This window comes from Hirundo rustica, chromosome 23, assembly GCF_015227805.2.
Source record: "Hirundo rustica isolate bHirRus1 chromosome 23, bHirRus1.pri.v3, whole genome shotgun sequence".
NCBI lineage: Eukaryota > Metazoa > Chordata > Aves > Passeriformes > Hirundinidae > Hirundo > Hirundo rustica.
Genome location: NC_053472.1, coordinates 2651959 through 2671876, shown reverse-complemented (window position 1 = coordinate 2671876; position 19918 = coordinate 2651959). Strand labels below are relative to the sequence as shown.

At 52.6% G+C, this 19918-nt stretch overlaps 1 protein-coding gene across 5 annotated transcripts in view; it reads right to left on the bottom strand.

Annotated features, from left to right (window-relative positions):
- The window catches only part of LOC120762460 (protein CEPU-1), a 342700-nt gene that overhangs the window by 43548 nt on the left and 279234 nt on the right, over positions 1-19918 (bottom strand). For all 5 annotated transcript variants that reach the window (XM_040084887.2, XM_040084890.2, XM_040084889.2 and 2 more), the window contains one exon: positions 6656-6888. In XM_040084887.2, coding sequence (XP_039940821.1) covers positions 6656-6888 — 233 coding nt within the window. The remainder of the gene's footprint in view (positions 1-6655; positions 6889-19918) is intronic.

Below are 19918 nucleotides of genomic sequence, written 5' to 3'. Positions count from 1 at the left end.
TCCCGGATTCACCCGCTCCACAGAAGGGATTAGCGGAGTCACTCTTGAATGGCTCCGGGTGAGGCGGGTGACCTCTCCATGAAAGCCTTTGGAGAGGTTGGGTGAACCGAGCTGCTGGGAGCTCGCGTGCTCAGAAAGGCTCAAAGAGGAGCAGACTCTTGTTTTCCAGAAGAGGGGTGATCTGAGGGTGACCTCCGCAGCTCTGAAGGGAGTAGCAGAGAGAGTTCCGCCGAGCTCTCATCGTTGCCACAAAAGCGCACACAGCTGAGCCAGGGAGATGGAAATAGCGGAGCCACAGGGATGTCAGAGGTGGGAATGGCCAGCACTGAGGCACAGGACATCTGGAGAGGGCCACAAAGAACCCTGTCAGCACTGCCTGAGGGACACCAGTGACACACAGGACTACAGCATTAGCACTTCACTGGGGAGACAAACAGGAATCAGCCACAGCCTGGGCGCACGCATGAAAGAAAAACAGGAAGGAAGTTAAAGTGGTCTGTGTGTCCTGTGAATCACTGGATCTTCCTTCTCCTCTGCTCCAGTCTCCTGCCAATTATTTCTCCTTGGGAACAGGATACATCCTCCCATGACTCTGGCAGTGCCTAGCCTGCTTCATCACTGGGGTGCCAGGCAAGCCCAGAGGATGCCTTGAGGGAATGGTTTGAAATTGAAAAAGGTTGATGTAGAGCAGATATAATGAAGACTTCTTTTACAATGAGGGTGGTGGGATCCTGGCAGGGAGTGCCCAGAGCAGCTGTGGCTGTCCCATCCCTGGAAGTGTCCAAGGCCAGGTTGGATGGGGCTTGGAGCCACCTGGGGTAGTGGGAGGTGTCCCTGACCATGGCAGAGGGTGGAACTAGGGGGTCTTTAAAGTCCCTTCCTACCCAAACCACTCTGGGATTCTACGCCTTCCCTCCACCCCTACCTCCCTATTACCAAGTTGCCTTCCTTCTAACAATGTTAATTCACTCCAGCACTGCTCACCTCCCCATCCATGCCACTCCTTACATCAGCGGGCTCATCCACAAGCTCCAGGAAGGAGCAGTATGGTGGGACACAGCTCCAGTGCGCTGCAGCGTGCCTAGCTCCTTCCAGCAGCAGCTGGGACGTGAAACTGGGGCAGCCTGAAGCTGCAGCAAGGGCAGAATGTGAGCCCAGAGCAAACTCTTCCACAGTACAGACCCTGGAGTCTCTTTTCCCTCCCTGCTCCCACCCCACGATATAATTGCTAATTAATAATAACGTTTAGCTCTCAGATAGCGCGTTCCATCTTCAAAGACCTCTGTCGACATTAATGAATTAATCCTCATCAACCCCCCTGTGAAGTAGGTGACAATTATTATCTCTGCCTCACAGATGTTAAACTGATTTGCAAGGAGGTCAAGTGACTTTGGGGAGGCTGGAGGGAGCCTGGTCGGGTACGAGGCCACTCCACAGGGGAACACGGACGAGCACATCCCAGAGAAGCAAGGGCTGGGACCCGAGGGTGTGGGGCAGATGGAGAGATCCAGGGGCAGTAATGGACGTGGGACCTGCGGAGATGCGCCCGAGGGCAGAGCAAAACGAGGATAAAGAGCCAAAAAACTAGGCCAGTGCGTGAGAGCGTGTGGGAGACCTCCAGTCCTCCACAACAGCCCTGATACAAAAGGCAAGGATGCTTTGACAGAGGGACGGTGATTAGCAACAAAAGAGGAGCACATCAGTCAAAGGAGCCGAGAGCGCAGGCGAAGCGAGGGAGGATTTCCATTTCGTGCCGCTGGTTTCCTCCCCTCCACCGCTTTGGGGAGGCTCTCCCAACTCCCCCGTGCCTTTTAGGAGTTACTAGCTAAACCTGCATTGGCTTCTAGATGGAATAGCTGCTCCCACGGGGGGAAATGTGTGGACACACGAGTAAATCTGTGCCAGAAGCAGGGGGAGCATCTTGCCCAGTGTGAACCTCCAGCCCATGGCTTCAAACGTACCCGATGTCTCCACATCCTCTGCTGCTGGTGGGCAAATCCCTTTTCCCTCCTTGCTCCCAGAACCAGTGGCATTGGTGGCACAGGCTCAGCCCCACAGGTGAGATGATGCTGACTACAGAGCCTTCCTCCCAGCAAAGGCATTTCTCAGGCACACAGGCAGCAACACAGCAACAAAAAAGTTCTCCTTGCTGTGCCACGAGTGAAAGGGGCTTGTGGCATCAAAGAAAATTAATCGGGCAGAGTTTGGCGGTGGGAACAAAGGCGGCTCGGGCACCGCAGCCCCACCGGTGGCTTTATCTCGCCGGCACAGACCTTAGCAGTGCTGCTCCCCATGCGGGGACAGGTGCCACGGGCACTGCCACCTCTGCCCCCCGCCACCCGTGTCCGCAGCCCCCCGACTCCGCCGAGCGGATAATTAACTCCCAGACAAAGGCAGGGATTTGAAGATTAACCTGGGCTCCGGAAGGAGTGGGGAAAACTCATTTACACCAAACAAAAGGGGAGGGGTGATTAGTTGCTCCAGTGAAAACAGCAAGAGCTAGATAGGGCCAGTGAAAGTGATAAAGAAGCGGGGAAGGCGCTAATATCCCCCAGTTGCCTGCTTTTGCCTTTTTTTTTTTTTTTTCCTTCCTTCTTTCTTTCTTTTTAAGCACTAAAATTCCACCATTTTCTATCATGCAAATTCGTGTGCCTAAGTGAGATTAAACTCTGGCAGGCTCCGTGCCTCCTTCCCCAAGTCCATTTCCCCGCACTGAGATAAGGCCACCTTCCCTTAATGCATCTTACAAGGCAGTGGGAGTGTTTTGCAGGCACGCATTGGAGACGGCTTATTATCAATACAAATAACAGCTTTTCAGATATCGTCCTTCTCCTCCTACCTCCCCTCTCTCCTTTAAACCCAGGAACCCGGAGATTGGCTTAAATAGCTGAAATGTCCTGCAGGGAGCAGGGAGAAGGGGGAGGCTGCACCCGAGATGCTGCTGCAAGAAGTAGGACTTGCCAAGGAAACCAGAGTGGGAGACGGGAGAAGAGAGGAATGAAAAGCATTGCTCCTTGGAGGTCAGTGGGACCTAAATCCTCTCTCTCACTGTGGAGTGGGGGTTTCTCCCCCACTCCCAGTTCACAGCTTTGCCTATTGCAAGTGGGGCTTCCTTGGATTTTTTTTCTTTGGGATTTACTCCCAAAACATCTCACTCTCCCCAAGGTCCAAGGCAGAGTCCTGCAAACACGAGCAGTGCTGCTTCTTGGTGCTTTGTCTGATCTTATGGCAACTCTTTCTAGGAAGGAAAGAGTACTGAAGGAGTGGGAGCACCTTCCAGACCCTGCTGATGACAGGCGAGCTCCCTGCACTGCTCATTTTAGCTCTGTCTGTAATCTGGGTTCATTTTTCCAGGAGAGATCCAGGTGCTAAGAACCTCCTTGTCCCCTCGGCAGCTCTGTTGTTGGCTGACATCAGCTCGGCACCACCAGCCTGACCCCATTTAGAGCAGTCCCCAAAATAGCAGGTCTGAACTTTGGTGCATTCCGCGCCAAGGGTCTGTAGTCTTCATTCCGGAGCTCCTTTGTCCCACATTAGCAGAGAGGCACCGACCTGCTATTCCTGGATCAGCAGCAATCACCTTTTCCCTTTTGTACCAGGATTTCAAGACTGACAAGTGTTTCTGAAAGCCCGGCCAATGAGGAAAGGTGGGAAAAGCAGAGCTTGGATGGTTTCAGAAAGAAGGCGGCTAAGGGGTACCAGGATAACAACCTTCCCAAAAGCAAAAGGTTATTACAGAGGACACTGATCAATTGTTCCCCACATCCACTGGGAATAGGCTGAGAAAAACTCCACTTCATTTGCAACAAAGAAGGTTTAAGTTAGATATTAGCTATACATTTTCTAATTAAAAAGGTAGCAAAGCAGTAGAATAGATTGTCTGGGGAGACTGAAGAACCTGCTTTGTTAAAGATTTTCAAGAATAGCTTTCACATGTGCTTGGCAGCGAGGTCTCTGCCTGGTTGCAGGGGGACGGGATAAATTAGCTCTTGAGGTGCCTTCTCCTCACTTATTTTGGGATCTCGGTCATCCAATAGAGCCAACCTAGAAATAAATGTGCAGCTCACCCCTTGCTGCAGCGTGGCCATCCTCAGTTCCAGGTGTTTCCAGCTGATTCTCCCCTTGGGGATCATTCCTGACCCTCGTACCCTGAAGGAATATCCTTCTCCCACCCCTGTCCCTTGCCTGTTTTTTCCTCTTCTTCCCTCTGGCAGCCCTTGGCCAAAACCACAGATGCCATCCACCCATGGCTGTTTCCCAGTGATATCCCCCAACCTGGGGAGCAGGAGGGATGCAGGCACGGGCTCAGAGTGTCTCCATCCGTGGCTGTTTCCCAGTGATATCCCCAAACCTGGGGAGGAGGAGGGATGCAGGCTCAGAGTGTCTGGGCCTGGCTGATATGCACCCATCCTGCCGGCTGCTGCAATCCTGGCTGGAAGGGGAAGAGCTCCTTGCCTGCCCACCCCCTCCCCGGCAGCCAGTCCCTTTGGAGAGCACAACCTGCCCCGGGGCATGGTTTAATTGCATCCTGAGAGGTTGGAGTGCTCCTGTCTCCAGAGCCGTGCCCCCAGGCCCTTTCCTGGTGGAGCAAGGGAAAACTCAGGACCTGCTTAGAGCAGCCTGCACACCTCCCTCTTCCTGGCTAAACCTGTTAAAATGGAGACCCACCCTTTCCCACCTCCTCCCATCACCTCTCCTTTCCTATCAGGCTGCAGGAAGGGGCAAAATGTCCCAGGGCCGTGTGCTGACCTTGGCACATCCCTGAAATCTGGTGCTGATGCACCCTGCTTTACGAGGAGGGGGAATAAGCCCCAGTTCCCACAAGCTGAATGTCACTGTGGACAGGATTATTCCAAAATACATATTTATAGGGCCCATTTTCCGAGGCAGGAGAGTTAATCTTGGCACCCCAGTCCAATTTTCATCGAGGTCATTAAGGCAGGTTTCCCTTTAATTGGACATGATAATTCACTTTCATGTCCTGCTCTGAGAAAGGGCTGGGTGAGCCAAAGAACAGCTCCTCAAATGAGGGGGCTCGCTCTCCAGAGCTGGAATTTCTGCCGGCAGCACGAGGATCTTCAGCACATTACAGGACTGAGCCCATCACTGAATCATCCCGTACTTAACTGCTGCAAGGAGTTAAGCTCTGACCTTTTCCTGCAGTACCCAAATATCTCTTCCTAATGATACAGCAAGACACGGGAGGGATGGGCCTGGGTGTCTGGTGATACAGGAAATTTAGGTCAGGAAACAGGAATCAGAAGAGAACAGATAGAAATTGTCCTGCATCACCCCAGCATCTGATAGCGACTTCAGAACTTGCTGGCGATCGACTTTGGCTTAAGAAACTCAGGCAGGTAATAAGAGATTGCAAGATAAACAGCCAGAGCCGGGGCTGGAAATGCATCCGCTTCCCCTCCATGCTTAATGGAGATGGAGAAAGTCCGGCTCTGGTTAGTCAGCTTGATTGCTTGAAGAGGAAAAGGAAAATGAAAAGGGAGGGAAGAGGAAAAATAAAGGCCCTGAGTCTGGGTTTTTTCCCCCACTTCTATTCATTAGGCTGTCAATAGTGCTCAGGCCTGGAATATCGACGGTGGATTAGCTCAACCCGACTCTGTGTACAAGACCAATGCCTTTTTAACCCAGCTTGTTTCCAAATCAATACACCCATCAGCATTCGAAAATTAGCCCGAGACGAGATTCCAATACTCAAGCTGGTGTGTCATGTTAAGAGGGCTCGCGGCCAAATCACAGAAGAAGCAGCAGGGAAAAAAAAAAAAAAAAGGTTGCTAGCAAGGGATTAGAAATTTTCCATTAATCTCCCCCCAGGCTAAGAGCTCATCAGGCTCCATGTGCCCCTCCACGAGGCTCTCCCTTGTCCTGCCGCATGGACACAGGATCTATCTTCCATGAATGTCCATCTGCCTGGCCATCACATGTGGCCAGACCTGTGTGTCCCCTCTCGAGAAGCCGTGTGCGCTCACGCACTTGCTGAAGAGCACACGCAGGCACCCACTTAGCCACCAAAAGTGCGCCAGCACCCCGTGCTGGCCTTTCTCCTCCTCTTCCTCCTCCAGCAGTATGGAATTTCAACACACAAACACATATTTGTTGCTAGGCATACACACACCCCCACAAAGCACACAAATCTGCCAGCTCTCTCTTTTCCCCCAACACAAGTTTTACTTCAAGCACTGCCTCCAGCTTGGAAAACAAAGAAACATCAAAAAACAACGACGACAACAAACAGCACCGCGGGTTTGCCAGTGACTGTGTCGGGAGGCAGAGCCGCCTGTATCAGAGCCCTGGGATTATGTCAGCGAAGCTGGATAAAACCAAGCCTGACAGAGTTCAAGAAGCATTTGGAAAATACCCTCGGACACGTGGTGTGACTCTTGGGGATGGTGCTGTGCAGGGCCAGGAGTTGGACTCCATGATCCTTGTGGGTCCCTTCCAACTCAGCAAGTTCTCTGATTCCATGAAATTCATTACCCGGCTTGGGGTGATCCAAGCTCGTGGATCAGCCTCCGCTCCTGCACCAAGCTGTGTCACGTGCTCAGCGTATGAGCAATGCGAGGAGAAGGCACCAAGGCAGAAGGAACAGAAAGAAAAGTCCCAAGCCCCTCCACAACCCCTCCACAAACTCCCTCCTTACCTTGCACGATGAGATGGACACGCGATGTCTTGGGGTGATTGTCTGTCTGCACGGAGCAGGTGTAGGGGCCCTCATCGTACACGTCCACATCCTGGATCTGGATGCTGTACTGGGTTTTGGTGTTGGCCAGGAGCACCACCCGAGGGTCCAAGCACCACTTGTCATTGCCGGCATAGAGGATGCTGCTGCGGTTCAGCCAGGCCACTCGGGTCACCCGGTTGTCCACGGAGCACCTGGGGAGAGGCAGAGAGGTGACCCATCAGTGCTCCGCTCTTGGGCGCGCTCCCTCCCTCCCTCCTGGTCCTCCTGGCACTATTTTTAGCTTTGCTGTCAGCAGCACTTTCGGAGACCAAGTGCTTTCAGTGTCCAAAGAGGACAAGGTCAGCACTTCCCCTGCGGTGCTCAGGGCACCGATATCCATCTAAACCAGCGGCTCTGGAGATTTGCCCAAGAGCTCCACAGAGTTTTCAGATGCGGGGAGGTCAGAGCCACCCAGTACCAGCCTTGCATTCCTCCACTCCAATGTATTCTTTTGCTAACTCCCAGACAGAGCTGAGCCCAAAGCTCCATCTCGAGTCCACACTTTTTTTTGGGGGGTGCAGGTTGTTGCTTCCTGCCCAAATCCATCACCTGCCATTCTCTCTGCAGACCTTCACACCCCTGCAGCCACACAAAGAAACACAAACTGGTGCTGAGAAAGCTTGTGCTGCTTCACAAAGGGGCAAGGAAAATTCATCTTTGGAGAAAGCCAGCTCTGAAGGGAAAACCTTGAGCACCCGACCATTTGTCCCCTCGGTCAACTTTTCCTTCCGTACCCATCACCTGCACCGCTGCACCTCCCTCACTTGTGCACTCACCCCAGCTGAGCATTTCACTTATCCAGGGATGCTCTGGAGGCAGAAACCCTTTATATTCAGCCTCAATAAGCACCTGGGTTCCCCCCAGAGACAAAACAGTACAAACCCAGAAATTATTTTGATCCTGAAGGAGATTATTTCCCTGTCAACATTAGCTAGGATCAGTCTTGCTTCTCCCAAAGGTTTCTGCCAGCTCTGTAACCCACCATCCCATGTCCCCGAGCCAGGTTTGAATCCTCCCATCGCCACAAATCATCTCCAGACAAGCATCAAGACCTTCTCTAAATATCAGAAAGCTGCAGCCCCCACAGCCAGCCAAACCCCTGCTTCTCTGTGAGAAATTTTGGGATTATGGAGCCATCGGGATTTAGCCACGCTTTGCTGGATGCTGGCCCCAGAGCATAATGTCCCTGCATGAAACCACTCAGGCTAAGACCCACTGTTTATATCCTTCCCCAAACTACTTCATGACTTGTGCAGAGGCTGGGATGCAAATTAACTTGAGGGGCACAGAGAGGGAGCCCAGCAGCTTCCGGGACATCTCACTCAGGGTGACTTCAAGGAATGTAAAGGATTTAATGTGCTCCATGTGCCAGACTGCACTAACAGGGGAGGTAATGGCAAGGATGGGTGTATCTGTGTCCTGGACACTTTAGGGAGAGTGTCCTTCCTCTGGGTGAGCTGTCTCCTTACTGGGGGTCCTTACAGCCTCCTTTGGGTGGGGATTCACCTTTGCTCCAAGGTAACAAGTGATAGGACAAGAGGAAATAGCTTCAAGTTGCAGCAGGAAGGTTTAGATTGAATTTTAGGGAATATTTCTTCACTGAAAGGGAGGCCAAGCCCTGTCACAGGGTGCCCAGGGCAGTGCTGGAGTCACTAGAACCATCTAAAAGCCATGTGGATGTGGCTCTTGGGGACATGGGTTAGCAGAGGACCTGGCAGTAAAGAGGAATGGTTGGACTGATCTTAGAGGCTTTTCCAACCTTATTGACTCCATGATGGGAGAATTCTGTTCCTGTGTCCATTACTGATGCCAGGGAAGACGCAGGTTCCCACCTGGGGACAACATGTCTCACCTCATTCAGCTTCTTTTTGGAACCTCTTTGGCCTGAGACTACAGGAGAAGCCAAAATAACCCACCCAGCCTCAACACACAACTTTTGGGGGTTGGGGTGACAGAGGAGACTTGCCCAAGGTGAGATGTGTTATCTGCAGCACAGGACACCCCTGATTTGCCAGTACCCAGCTCCTGCTCCATCCTCCCTCTCTGGCATGAAAAACAGCCAAAAAATGAAACAATTTTACTACTGTTCCATAATGATATTACGATAATAATAAATTAAATGCGAGCAGATTTTTATGATCTGCATTAAAAAAAGCAATAGATTCAGTATGGGCTGAACACCAAGAACTTGGCTCTTGCTCTCAGCTGCATTACAACTTGAGTAAAAGGCCTGAGAGTTTAGCTGCAGAAGTTGAATTAAACTGGAGATTTCTTCCCAGAGGATGGGTTTAGTCTATTGAACTCCAAATCTCAGCTCTGCTGGTAGCTCAGACCTATGGGCCATGGATAAAATGAAGTGGTTATTTGGTGTTTGGCTCTGGTACCATGAAATAGGCTCCTGTGGTGGTTCTGCACAAACACAGGGGTGTCCAGGGCTGGGTGATGAGAAACCAGATGTGACTCGAATTTCTTAACCAGTCCCCTCTGCAGATGTTACCTTGAGGAACTGTAAGCAGGCTGAACTAAAAATATGTATTTCCTCTCTCCTCCTCCACGCCACATTTCTTCATGAAATGCATCAGCTTGGAGATCCTTGGATAATAATGGAGCCAGACAGTGCGCAATCCAAGCATTCCCTCTATCATATGGGCATTTAAGTGCTTTTGAAAAGCAACGGGGCTCAGGTAACGCATGAGGCAGCAGTGGAATAAGTGCTTTCGCCCTTCACAGCACCTGGGCACAATCTCTCCTTATCACCCAGACACGCTTCCCCGTCCCTGGGATCGGCAAGCTTCAAGCTGTTACTTTATATTCTTCCCTGCCTCTTAAAGCTCCTGAGCCGACATAAATATATGTATATAATAAAGCACAGCAGCAGCTCCTGGGAAAGAGGTGTTTTGACCTCTGGATGCGCTGGGCTATTTAGGGATTGGCAGTTCTGCTCCTTCCTGAGCTGCTTCCAAGCACTGTGCTCCTCCTGCTCCTCCTCACACGAGTGCCGGTCGGGGTCCCCGTGGCCGAGGCTCGTCACAGCGACCTGATGCTCTTCCAGCCCCTCCATCTGCTGCTCCTGCCCTCCTCCAGCAGCTCCTCGCCCCAGCAGCCCGGCGCAGGGATGGGAAGGCTCCTCTCCCACACACGGGCAGCCGAGCGGAAAGCCTTTGGCTTTGGGCAGGAAGCCACGCTCCAGGCGCAGGTGGAGAGCAAGGCCACCGCCGAGCCCACAGCCTCCCCTCCTCCCACCCTGCTCCTGGCAAAGTGCAAAGCCCTGGGATGCCTCCTTCACCTCGCTGGAAGCTCTCACTTTCCCTCTCACCCCGTGATGTGCCAGGGAAGGAGGGGAGGGAGAGGTCCTTGGGGTGCCGGAAAGCAGCGCTTGCCTCCAGAAAGATGAGCTAGAAACAATTATGCACAGATGAGGTAATTTTCTCTCTCAAGATCCTTAATCCTCGCTCCACTCCTGCTCAGACAGCAAGGACTTCTCCTACTTCTCCTCCAGGAAGATGATAAAACTGCTGTGTGCCAGCACAAGGTAGAGAAGATACTGCCTCTCTCTGCTGCTTCTTCCCCAATAAACCCAGAGTCCCAAGCCTCGGGGTGTCTCCTCTGGGAGATGGGAACGCTGCCCAACTCACCACTGCGACATCATCCCGGGGCAGGCAGGGATGGTTTGTATGGAGATGCAGCTCCTCACGCTGCACCAGACCCTCAGCTCCCTGCAGCCTCCGAGGGCACCTCAAAATGACCACGAATTTGGGCATTTTGAGGCAGTTACACACACTGAGCAAAGGTGAGAGCTGCGAATCTCTCTCCTCCCCACCTGTCCCCACCCACCTGCTCATCCCTTGCCCTGCACTCCCCGATCAATGACATGTGGTGGGTGCAAAGGGTCACAGGCTGGCGCTGCCCCTTCCAAATCTGTCAAAACTCCCAGGCTTTGTTATCCACCCTCTCCTATCATTAGGGACTGCCCAATCTCCCCCAGAATGGCATTCCCAAACATCTCTGCAGCCTGAGGGTTGAGCTCGAGCAGCCAAAATCCCACCTGGCTGCAGGGACAGCACTCAAAGACAAACTGGAAGAGGGAGAGCAACACCACGAGGATTCTGCCAGCGAGCACAAAGATGAGCCGGGCTGAAAACGCCAACAAAGCCACCAGTGGGGACAAAACAGCCTCAAAAACAAGTACCAGGAATAAACAAGCAGCAGGGTGCTGGTGCCGAGTTCCCTGACCGCTGATCCCACCCGTGCCGCATGCAGCCCCCAGCACCTCCGGAGCAGACACAGATGGCACACGCCAGCAGTGACGTGCCCTCCTGAATTTCTCTCTTTGCTTCCTCGAGTTTGCACACAAAAAAAATGACAGGAGAGGAGGTGGGCAGGCAGTGGGGGGAAGGAGGTTTTTAATTACTGAAGTGTAGTAATTGGCACACAACACTTTTTTTGTTGCCTCTTATGCAGATTGCTGGTGTTCCAGAGGGCTGGGCTGGAGAGCACAGATTGTCTCAACCCAGCAGGACACACAAGAAATGAATAATGTTAATTAGAACTGAAAAGAGCTCAGCAAAATTACCAACCTGATTGCTGCTTTCATTGCAATTATCAGGGTACAAGCTCCATCATGGGGAGGCAGGGATGGGGCTGAGCCTGGCTCATCCCAGCAAATGTGGAGGCCCAACCTGGGCTGTGACCAAACTGACCCTCCCCAGGCTCATTTTGCCTTCCACCACCCCCTAATTTTCATGGCAAGCCCACTCCAGAGAGGCCACCTTCCTAAATCCTGGCCACTTGATGGAGTTTCACAATGGCCTTGACCCAAATTCTTTAGGTTGGAAAAAACCTTTTAAGACCATCAATTCCAAGCGTTAACCCAGCACTGCCAAGCACACCCCTAAACCATGTCACCCACCACCAAGCACCCCCAGATGTCTTTTCATTTTCTTCCCAGTCTAACTCAGCCATTCCCACACACTTCCAGACTTTTAATCAATCCCACGCCAGCAACATTTTGTGTCTGCTGTGAGCTAAAGAGGTCAGGAATAAATTTGGGGTTTATCTTACGATTGGGTGCAGATCCTCCCACTGAGGCTGGGTAGGATGACAGGATGCTCTGGCCCTGCCTTGTCCCCAGCTTCTCATGTCCCAGACATCACCTTCCTGCCTCTGCACCGTCAGCCGAGCTATAAATGATCAACTAAACCAGCCCGCCGCCGGAGGCAGAGCTCCACATCTCAGATTTATTTCTGTGATTATCACATTTTATTGTTATTTATTAGGATTAATTAAAGGCCGGGCTGTGAACAACTCAATCCCAGTCAGGCACAGTCTCACAGACTTTCCTATGATGTTTAGAAGAGAATTTTGGCCATCAGTTCTTGAGCAAAGGGAAAGCTGGGGCCAGATTTTGCCACGCTCCTTGGGACAGGCGCTGCCCAGAATCCCATTAGGCTGGGATGTCCATGCCATGGACAGCCTGAGGTGTGGATATCACATAGAACATGGTCTGAAAGCTTTTTAACTAATAAATATTGAGCCTAACCTCTTGCTGTTACAACACAGCCTGGTTTCGCTCTCTTTGCTGCATTGGGTGAAGTCACGCACCAGCAATTTCTCCCAGTCCAGCCCTTCTCCAGCAGGATTTACAGCATCTGCTCCCTTTCCGTGCACACCCAGCCTGCGTTTGCTCACACACCCTCCCTGCAGCACCATCTGCTCACATCCACAGGGCTGGCCAGTGCTGCCCTGCACACCAACCCCAACCAGCACACACCAGGAGCACGCGTGTGCACCCACACACACAACAACACGCGTGCTCCTCCAGCAGTTCTGCTGGGGCAGGGACACCCAGCTCAGGCCATGGAGCTTGGATGGCAGGGTGGGATGTGCCAGTCACAGGCCCCTTGCAGGAGACACAGTGGAAGTTGAATTAAAACATCTAGTTTGGTACTGCTGCGAGCCCCCAGCGCTCAGTCAGGGACTCTAATGCAGGCTGGAGGCTCAGCCCTGCTGGGGCCAGTGGCTGTGATCAGGTTCTTGGCATTCCTGTCCTCACCTGCTCCCCAGGACCAGCACAGTCATCCTCACCCTCACGGCGAGTTTGGCTGGAGGGGATCCCTGGAGCTCCCACTGATGTGACACCACCAAAGACACAGCCCGAGGAGGTTTTCACAGCACGGAGCGGCTCACAGGACCAAGAAACCTCTTCCCTGCATGGGAGCCTGGTTCCTGACAGGCAGGAGCTGATCAACCCAGCAGTGGGGTCCGGCAGGAAAGGGGGGGGTCCCTGCTGGGCTGGCGCCTTCCTCCCGCCCCCTCTGCAGCAGCCAAGGCAAAGGGTGAGGAGACACCCTTGGATCAGCTGCCACCCCAGCGCCTCTTCAAAATAACACTGAGCTGGTCAAAAGAAACCCTCAGAAGTGAAAAATAAAACCCCTTTGTGTTTCCCCCCTCTCTTCCCTGCCCAGACAGCTCCATGCTAGTTGTTGTAGAGGGAGTCAGGGCCCTGGGCTGGGAGGTCCTGCCTTTCCCACTGGCTCATGCAAGTTCCTGCCCTTCATTCCTGCCCTCTGCAAGGCTTTAAAGATATCTGGCACCTCCTTGCCAGGGAGTGCGAGTTAACTCATGTTTATAAAGTACCTGATCTCCTCAATTGAAAGTTTATACATGCAAATGATTCACACTAATTACATTAATAATAATACTGGGCTCAAAAAGATCCGCCTTGGTTCACTGCCCGGGATTCACAGAGCTGCAAACAACTCCCAGTGTGCTGCCTTAGACACGGTTATTGGCAAACGCCAAGGAAACAGGAGGAAACCGGACTGGGAAGGGAAGAAGAGCTGCAAAAGGAGCTGGAGCTCCCACTGACTGAGCATCAGGCCGGCTAGGGAGCAGGCACGGATTCCATGAACACCTCTGTGTGCATCCTGACAGTCCCGGGAGACCCCTGCTCCGGCCCCCGGGGCTGGTGCAGAGCGGGCAGATCGCGATGCAGCGGGCAGGGATGGCTCGTCTGCAAAAGTCTTTATCTCCCTGCAATGCAGCAGAGCACCAGCACCTTTCCAAGTCCCGTGCTCTCGCCTCATCCAGCCTTTCTATTTATCCTCCTATTGTCTCTGCTAACAACAGGGCTCTGAGCATCTATAGCATCTTCCATCTCAGAGCGTGCCACAAAACATCAATGAGGGCAGCGGCGCGCAGAGCGCGGCAGGATCCGTGTCCCTAATCCCGGCTGTGGCTGCCTCCAAGGGCCACCAGCGGGCCCACACCTGCACAAGTGTTAATAGCACCGGGGACAGGGTGACACCAGCACCAAAACGCCTGTGGGCAGCTCTGTGGGGACATGGGAGGTTTACAAATGACATGGATCCCACCAGGGAACTGCGGGACAGTTATTCCTCAGGGTTTTCTCCTTTTTCAACATTCCTAAAGCCCAAGTTCATGAACAGGAGGCTCCTGGATGCCAGCAGGCAAACAGCCCTCACTGAAAGCCGCCCCTTCCCTGGCAGTCTTCCAGGGTTGCCTACGGAAGGATCCTCGCTCCTGCAGGGAGAGCACCAGCCCAGTCCAGGACCAGGCTCTGGCAGCTTCAAAAAGAGGTGTGGAAAATGCCACAAGAAGAAAATAACTCCCTGATGATCTCATCCTCTCCCCTCAAGCATTACAGAGCAGCATAAACCCTGGAAAACAAGGACTCCTCATCTGAGGAGGTGCGGAGAAGTCGATTTCTCTCTCTGCCTCCAAAAGAACAGGGATCTCTCTCCTTGCTCTGCACTTCTCTCTAGAAAAAAAATGCTCCTCTGTCACCTCCTAGTCCCAGGCTGAGCCACCCAAAAGTCACCCCAACTCCCCACCCCTGGCAGCTCCCGCTCTCCTGCTGCACTCCCAGCAGCCAGGGCCGATCCCCGGCGCTGAACTCGCTCAATTACGAACGGTGGCCCGGAATAAATCCCGGTTCTGCTTTGCCAAGTGACACTAATGGCCCTGGAATAAAGCGATGCCATCCACCCCAACAGGCTGCAAAGGAGCGCGTTTAACTGCGCACACAGGCAAGGGACTGCTGAGCTTAACTGCACTGAAAATGTATTCCAAAGGAAGCGATGCACTTAACTTATCACAAGTGGGAAATTATCACTGAAGTGGCTTTTCCTTAGAAGTTGAGGCACAAAACAGGAATGGTGAGGGGAGAGCGCTTTCTGCCAGGGCTGCAGAGTAGAGGTGGAGGAGGGAATTGGAGGCTGCTGAAGGATGGTGCCAGTCCGGGAGCTCTGTGAGGAGGAGCAGGGGGTGAGAGGGAGGGAGAGGTGCTGCAAACAGTGGGCACAACACAGGGAAACCAGCCCAGGGAAGGGCACAAAGTCAGAAATCAGGTTCTCAAGGCACTGGCAGAGCTGCCCAGCACACAGGGGAGCTGGCAGTGTCACTGCCTTCTGCTGACCAGCTGAGTCTACACAGGATCATGGAATGGTTTTGGTTGGAGAGGACCTTAAAGATCATCCTGTTCTATCCCTGCCATGGGCTGGGACATCTTCCACTGGAGCAGGTTGCTTCAACCCCCATCCAACCTGGCCTTGGACACTTCTAGGGATGGGGCAGCCACAACTTTATGTACCAAAAAAACACTGCTATTATACATATAAATACACCATATCTATATATATCCGTCTATCTATTCTCCATCTATATATTCTCTGCCTATATATAATATATCTATATATACCGTGCCATCTCTATAATTCTAGCCTGGCAATAATTGCAGGTTACTACACCACCTTCCTACACCAGCTCTCCCTACGCTCCTAATCGCATCTTCACCACGACGCCCGAGCTCATCGTGCTTCCGCTGCCAGATGGGGAGAGATGGGGACAGGCAGAACAAGGACGAGCAGCAAATCCTTAAAACTAAAATAGAGAGGTGGTCCAGGCAACTCAAGGCTGAGTAGGAGTGGGGCATCCCAAGCCTTTGGAGATGAATCCTGAAGCCTTTGCTGCATCAGGGGGTGATTTTTCTTCTGGCAGAAGAACACAGGTCTGAGAGAAGAAGATAAACTGTGCCTCTGGCTCTGACAGAGAACCCAGCTCCCTAACAAGAATGTGCACAGCTTCTCACAGACACACAAACCCCGTCACAGAGACAGATCTTCTCCCACCACCCAACCAGAAGGTGCTTTGCTACATAAACAAAGATCAAGTGCTCGTCCCATGACTCCCATGTGACTCATCACAATGGGATGGGGACTCCAGCCTGACAGAAGAGGCTGGGGAGGCGTTGACATAGCAAGGCAAGTGGGGAACCAGAGGAACTGGAAGGGAGGGACAGGAGAGACGTCAAGGAAGGAAAATGCGATGGAGCCAAACCAATGGGACCTTCTCCAGCCATGCCAGGGCACCAAAGCCCTTTCCTCGTTTATAAAATAGCGCCAGTGAGACCAGAAACAAAAGAGGGAGTGAGGGAAAGGACCCTTCCCAGCAAAGACCCCCCCATCCTTCCCTCTCCCCTTGAGGACATCTTCCTTAAAATATATTTCATTTCACAGCTGCATTATGGTACCACAAAATCCTGCGAATCCAATTTAAGAACAGATTACCTCCTCACTTACTTCATTTGAAGCAATTACATGTTAATTTTCATTGAGACCAGCCTAATGCATACCAATCTGATGCTGCAATCTCATTTGAATACTTGAGGGAAAGCTAGTTGGGCTCTGGGCTCTAGAGGCTCACATTTAAAGGGCCACTTCACATTTCCTTTCCCTTTCCCCCTGGTTATTTACGTTCTCATCACACTTGCGGCGCTCCCTCCCTCCCTTCTGGGCGTTCCCAACAGCTGCTGCCACTCCTGAGACAAAATAAAAATGCCCAGTAAGTTTTGCAGTAATGCTGCCGTGTCCATCACCAGTCCAACCCCCAAGGCACGACCTTCCCCAGGCCAAGATTCAATATCAACCCACGTTTTCCTCCATCAGTAACATCCCAGCGTCAAAGTCACCGGGAAACACGTGCTGGTCTTTGCAAAGAGACTCCTCCTCCTCCTCCTCCTCCTCCTCCTCCTCCCAGGCCGGGAACAGCCTCCAGCACGTTTCTGGCTGATGGTTATCTCCAGCTCCCTCACTCTCACTCAGAGTCTCCTATCTCTGCAGAGCCGCGGTATCGATCCGTGTCTCGGACACCGGGTTTTGAGTAATTAACAATGCCAGGAGAATGTGGATCCTGCTCGGGGTTGAGGCAGCTGCCCCCGGCTGGCTGCACGCATCCTGGTGATAAGCATTCATGTTGGAGGCTGCACCTTAATTAGATTTTTCAGATTGCAGAAGCCCTGAGACACTTGTGCAGACACCATATAAATGTATATTGCATTGTGCTGTAATTAATCCAAGGGGATGGAGCAGGAGGCAGGGATTCGCAGTGAGACAATCAGCCCCAAAACTTCAGCACATCGCCAGGCTCCAGCCCACCCTGTGGCCTGAACCAGCTGCAAACCAAGAAATCTCCCTCTCCACGCCACCAGAGACACACCGGACAGCAGGAACATCCCAGAGGCCAAAGGTTTCCTGGTGCCTCCTCCCCACACAAGGCTCCCACCTTTAGGTGGACATCTTTCCTTCCACACAAGCAGTTTAACAGGCAGAAAGACAACAAAAAGCACTAAAGACAAGCAGAGATTAATTGCAGCTCCTCCTCCTCTCCCAAAGAAACAATCGATTGCATCAGGCAGGTGTCTGTGCTGTCGCCGAAAGCATGTGGATGTCACAGCCATGGGCTCCAGACGTTTGTATTCCACATTAGACAGCCAAGATGCTCCATGGGCACTGAGAGAAGGGATGGGGTGAGAGAGTTTTGTTGGAGAAAATCTTTGGAAAAGGAGTTTGTGCTGAGGATAACTCAGGGAAGGTGCAGGAGGAGATGAAGCGACAGATGAAAGATTTCTGTCTGAAACATCACTCAGCCTCCTAAAGCCTCGGGTGCCTGTGCAAATCACCTGCTTAGAGCAGGGGGCAGCTTTCTGGGAGCTGGGGGATGTTTTCCTGGCTGTTAGGAGCTTCCCTAGAAAACAGAGATGCACAGTCCAGGCTTGGATAGTGCAGAGCTGGTCCCTGTGCCCACAGATATTTGCCTGGAGCAGAGATGCTCTGCTGGCCTTGAATACACCCAGACCTGGAGCTGAGCTGGGTTTGCACCCAACTGCCTCACCCTGACCCTGCTCCCTCCGTCCTGGGGCAGCCAAGGGGCTTCACATGCATTTGGAAACTCCTTTAATTTCTGTTTATGCAATCAAACTGCTGCTGCTCAAGTCCAACAGCCTTTGCCTGCAGGAAACAACCACCAGCACATTGGACTCTTTATCTACAGAGCCACTGGGCTGGGTGCGACCCCTGGGGAACATCCTGGCTGCTCCAAGCTCCACAGTGGCTCATTCAGAGGGTCCCAGGACACGATGGCTCAGCCTCCACTGTGCCCACAGGGTAAAAAGCCCTTTGGGGAGGGAGGGAGCTGAGCGTGGACCCTGCTCAGCCACGGCACCGGCGGCTTCGGGAAGGATGGAACGAGTCGCAGGGCCCCACGGCGTATGGTGAGAAACCAAATAATCAGGATTCAGGGGAGGAAAGGCAGTTACCTGGGCAACAGTGAGCTGCTAATCCATCTGCCACCCCGCAGGACTGCCCAGCTGCTCCTCTGCTGCCAGGGGAGCCCCCAGACCAGACTGCAGCTCCATGGCATCATGGGGCTTTTCCCAACCCCATTCCAGGCTGGGTGGGAAACCAGAGGTGATCCCGCACTCAGCCCTGCCCTGATGCAGCCCCTCTGCAGCTCTCAGTGCAGTCAGCAGCTCTTGCTGCCCATCCCCACAGCCCAAATTTTGGTGGCCATCACCAAGGCACAGAAGGAGCTGATGTCCCAGAGCTCTGTCCTGCCCTGGGCACCGTCCCTTCCCAAGGGACTGGCCATGCTTTGTCCCTGCTGCGTCTCCCATCGCACCCAAATCTCCTCTGCAGTGAGCAAGGAAGGAGATGCCCCTGCTGGCAGACGTGGATGCAGGTGCCAAGGTGACACAAGGACACAGAGGATGCAGGGGGTGCCAGCACCCAGCCACCATGTCACTCTCTCTTCCCGAGCACACCCTCACCCCTTTGTGGTGATGTGGGGCCTGCAGCAGCCTCTGCTCCCCATCCAGCTGCTTTGGCAGGTGGAGAAACACCAGCACTCCAGCTAAAACAACAGCTTTGGTGGCTTGGGGATGGGATTTCAAAGCACACAGAGAGACTTTGCCTGTTTCCTACTGATCCAACTCAGTCCCTCTACAAGCCTTTGAAAACGTGTCCTTTATAGTTTTCCATTTTGATGTCACATCTGTAAGAATATATGGTGGGGCTTTTTTCCCTCTTCTTCCCCTCTTCTTCTTAAGAGGAGATATCACACTTTGAACTCTAATTTTTATTTATTTTCGTTTCCTAGAAAAGGACTGATTCCCCACTGAGCAGAGACGGAGGAAGAGAAAAGGTGGTGGGGAGGAAGCCTTCAAAAAGTGCCCAGATTTAATTTTTTATCAGAGGAACAGAAAGAGAAATTTGTTGATGATCAAACAGACTCAAGTACCTTAAAAGAAAGCGACCGCCAGTAAATGGAAACTAGTTAAGGAATTACATGAAAGACACGAGAGTCGCTCGAGAAGCAGAAGAAATGCTGTAACCAAGTGGAAAACCAAACCCATCAGTCCCAAACCACTGGAGCAGCGAGGAGCAGGAGGTGCAGTGTTTGCTCTGCAGCAGAAGCAGCAGGTGATGGGAGAGCTGGGGGTTTGCAGAGGTGCTGAGCCGGCTCCGTGCGGAGGGAGCGCAGCGCCGGGAACCAGCGCCCTGCCAGGCTTTTACCTGCACTGCTACAGCGAGTGGAGGCAGGCAAATAAAGGGCTGCGTCGCTCTGAAAAACAGCACCCCGGGGGCTCTGTGTTTTCCTTTTCCTCCTCGGCGCATTCCAGCTGGAGTGAGCTGGGTTTATAAATTCGAACGGAGTGGGATTGTTTGGGTTGGTGTTTTTGTTTTTTTTTTCCCCTCTCCCTTTGCTTTGGTTTTAATCCAACGGCAGCACTTTAACACTCGGGCTGGGAGCCTACAAGCCGGGCAATGGGATGTGGACAGAGTGATTTGGGGAAGGGAGGAGCAAGCAGAAGAGGAGGAGGAGGAG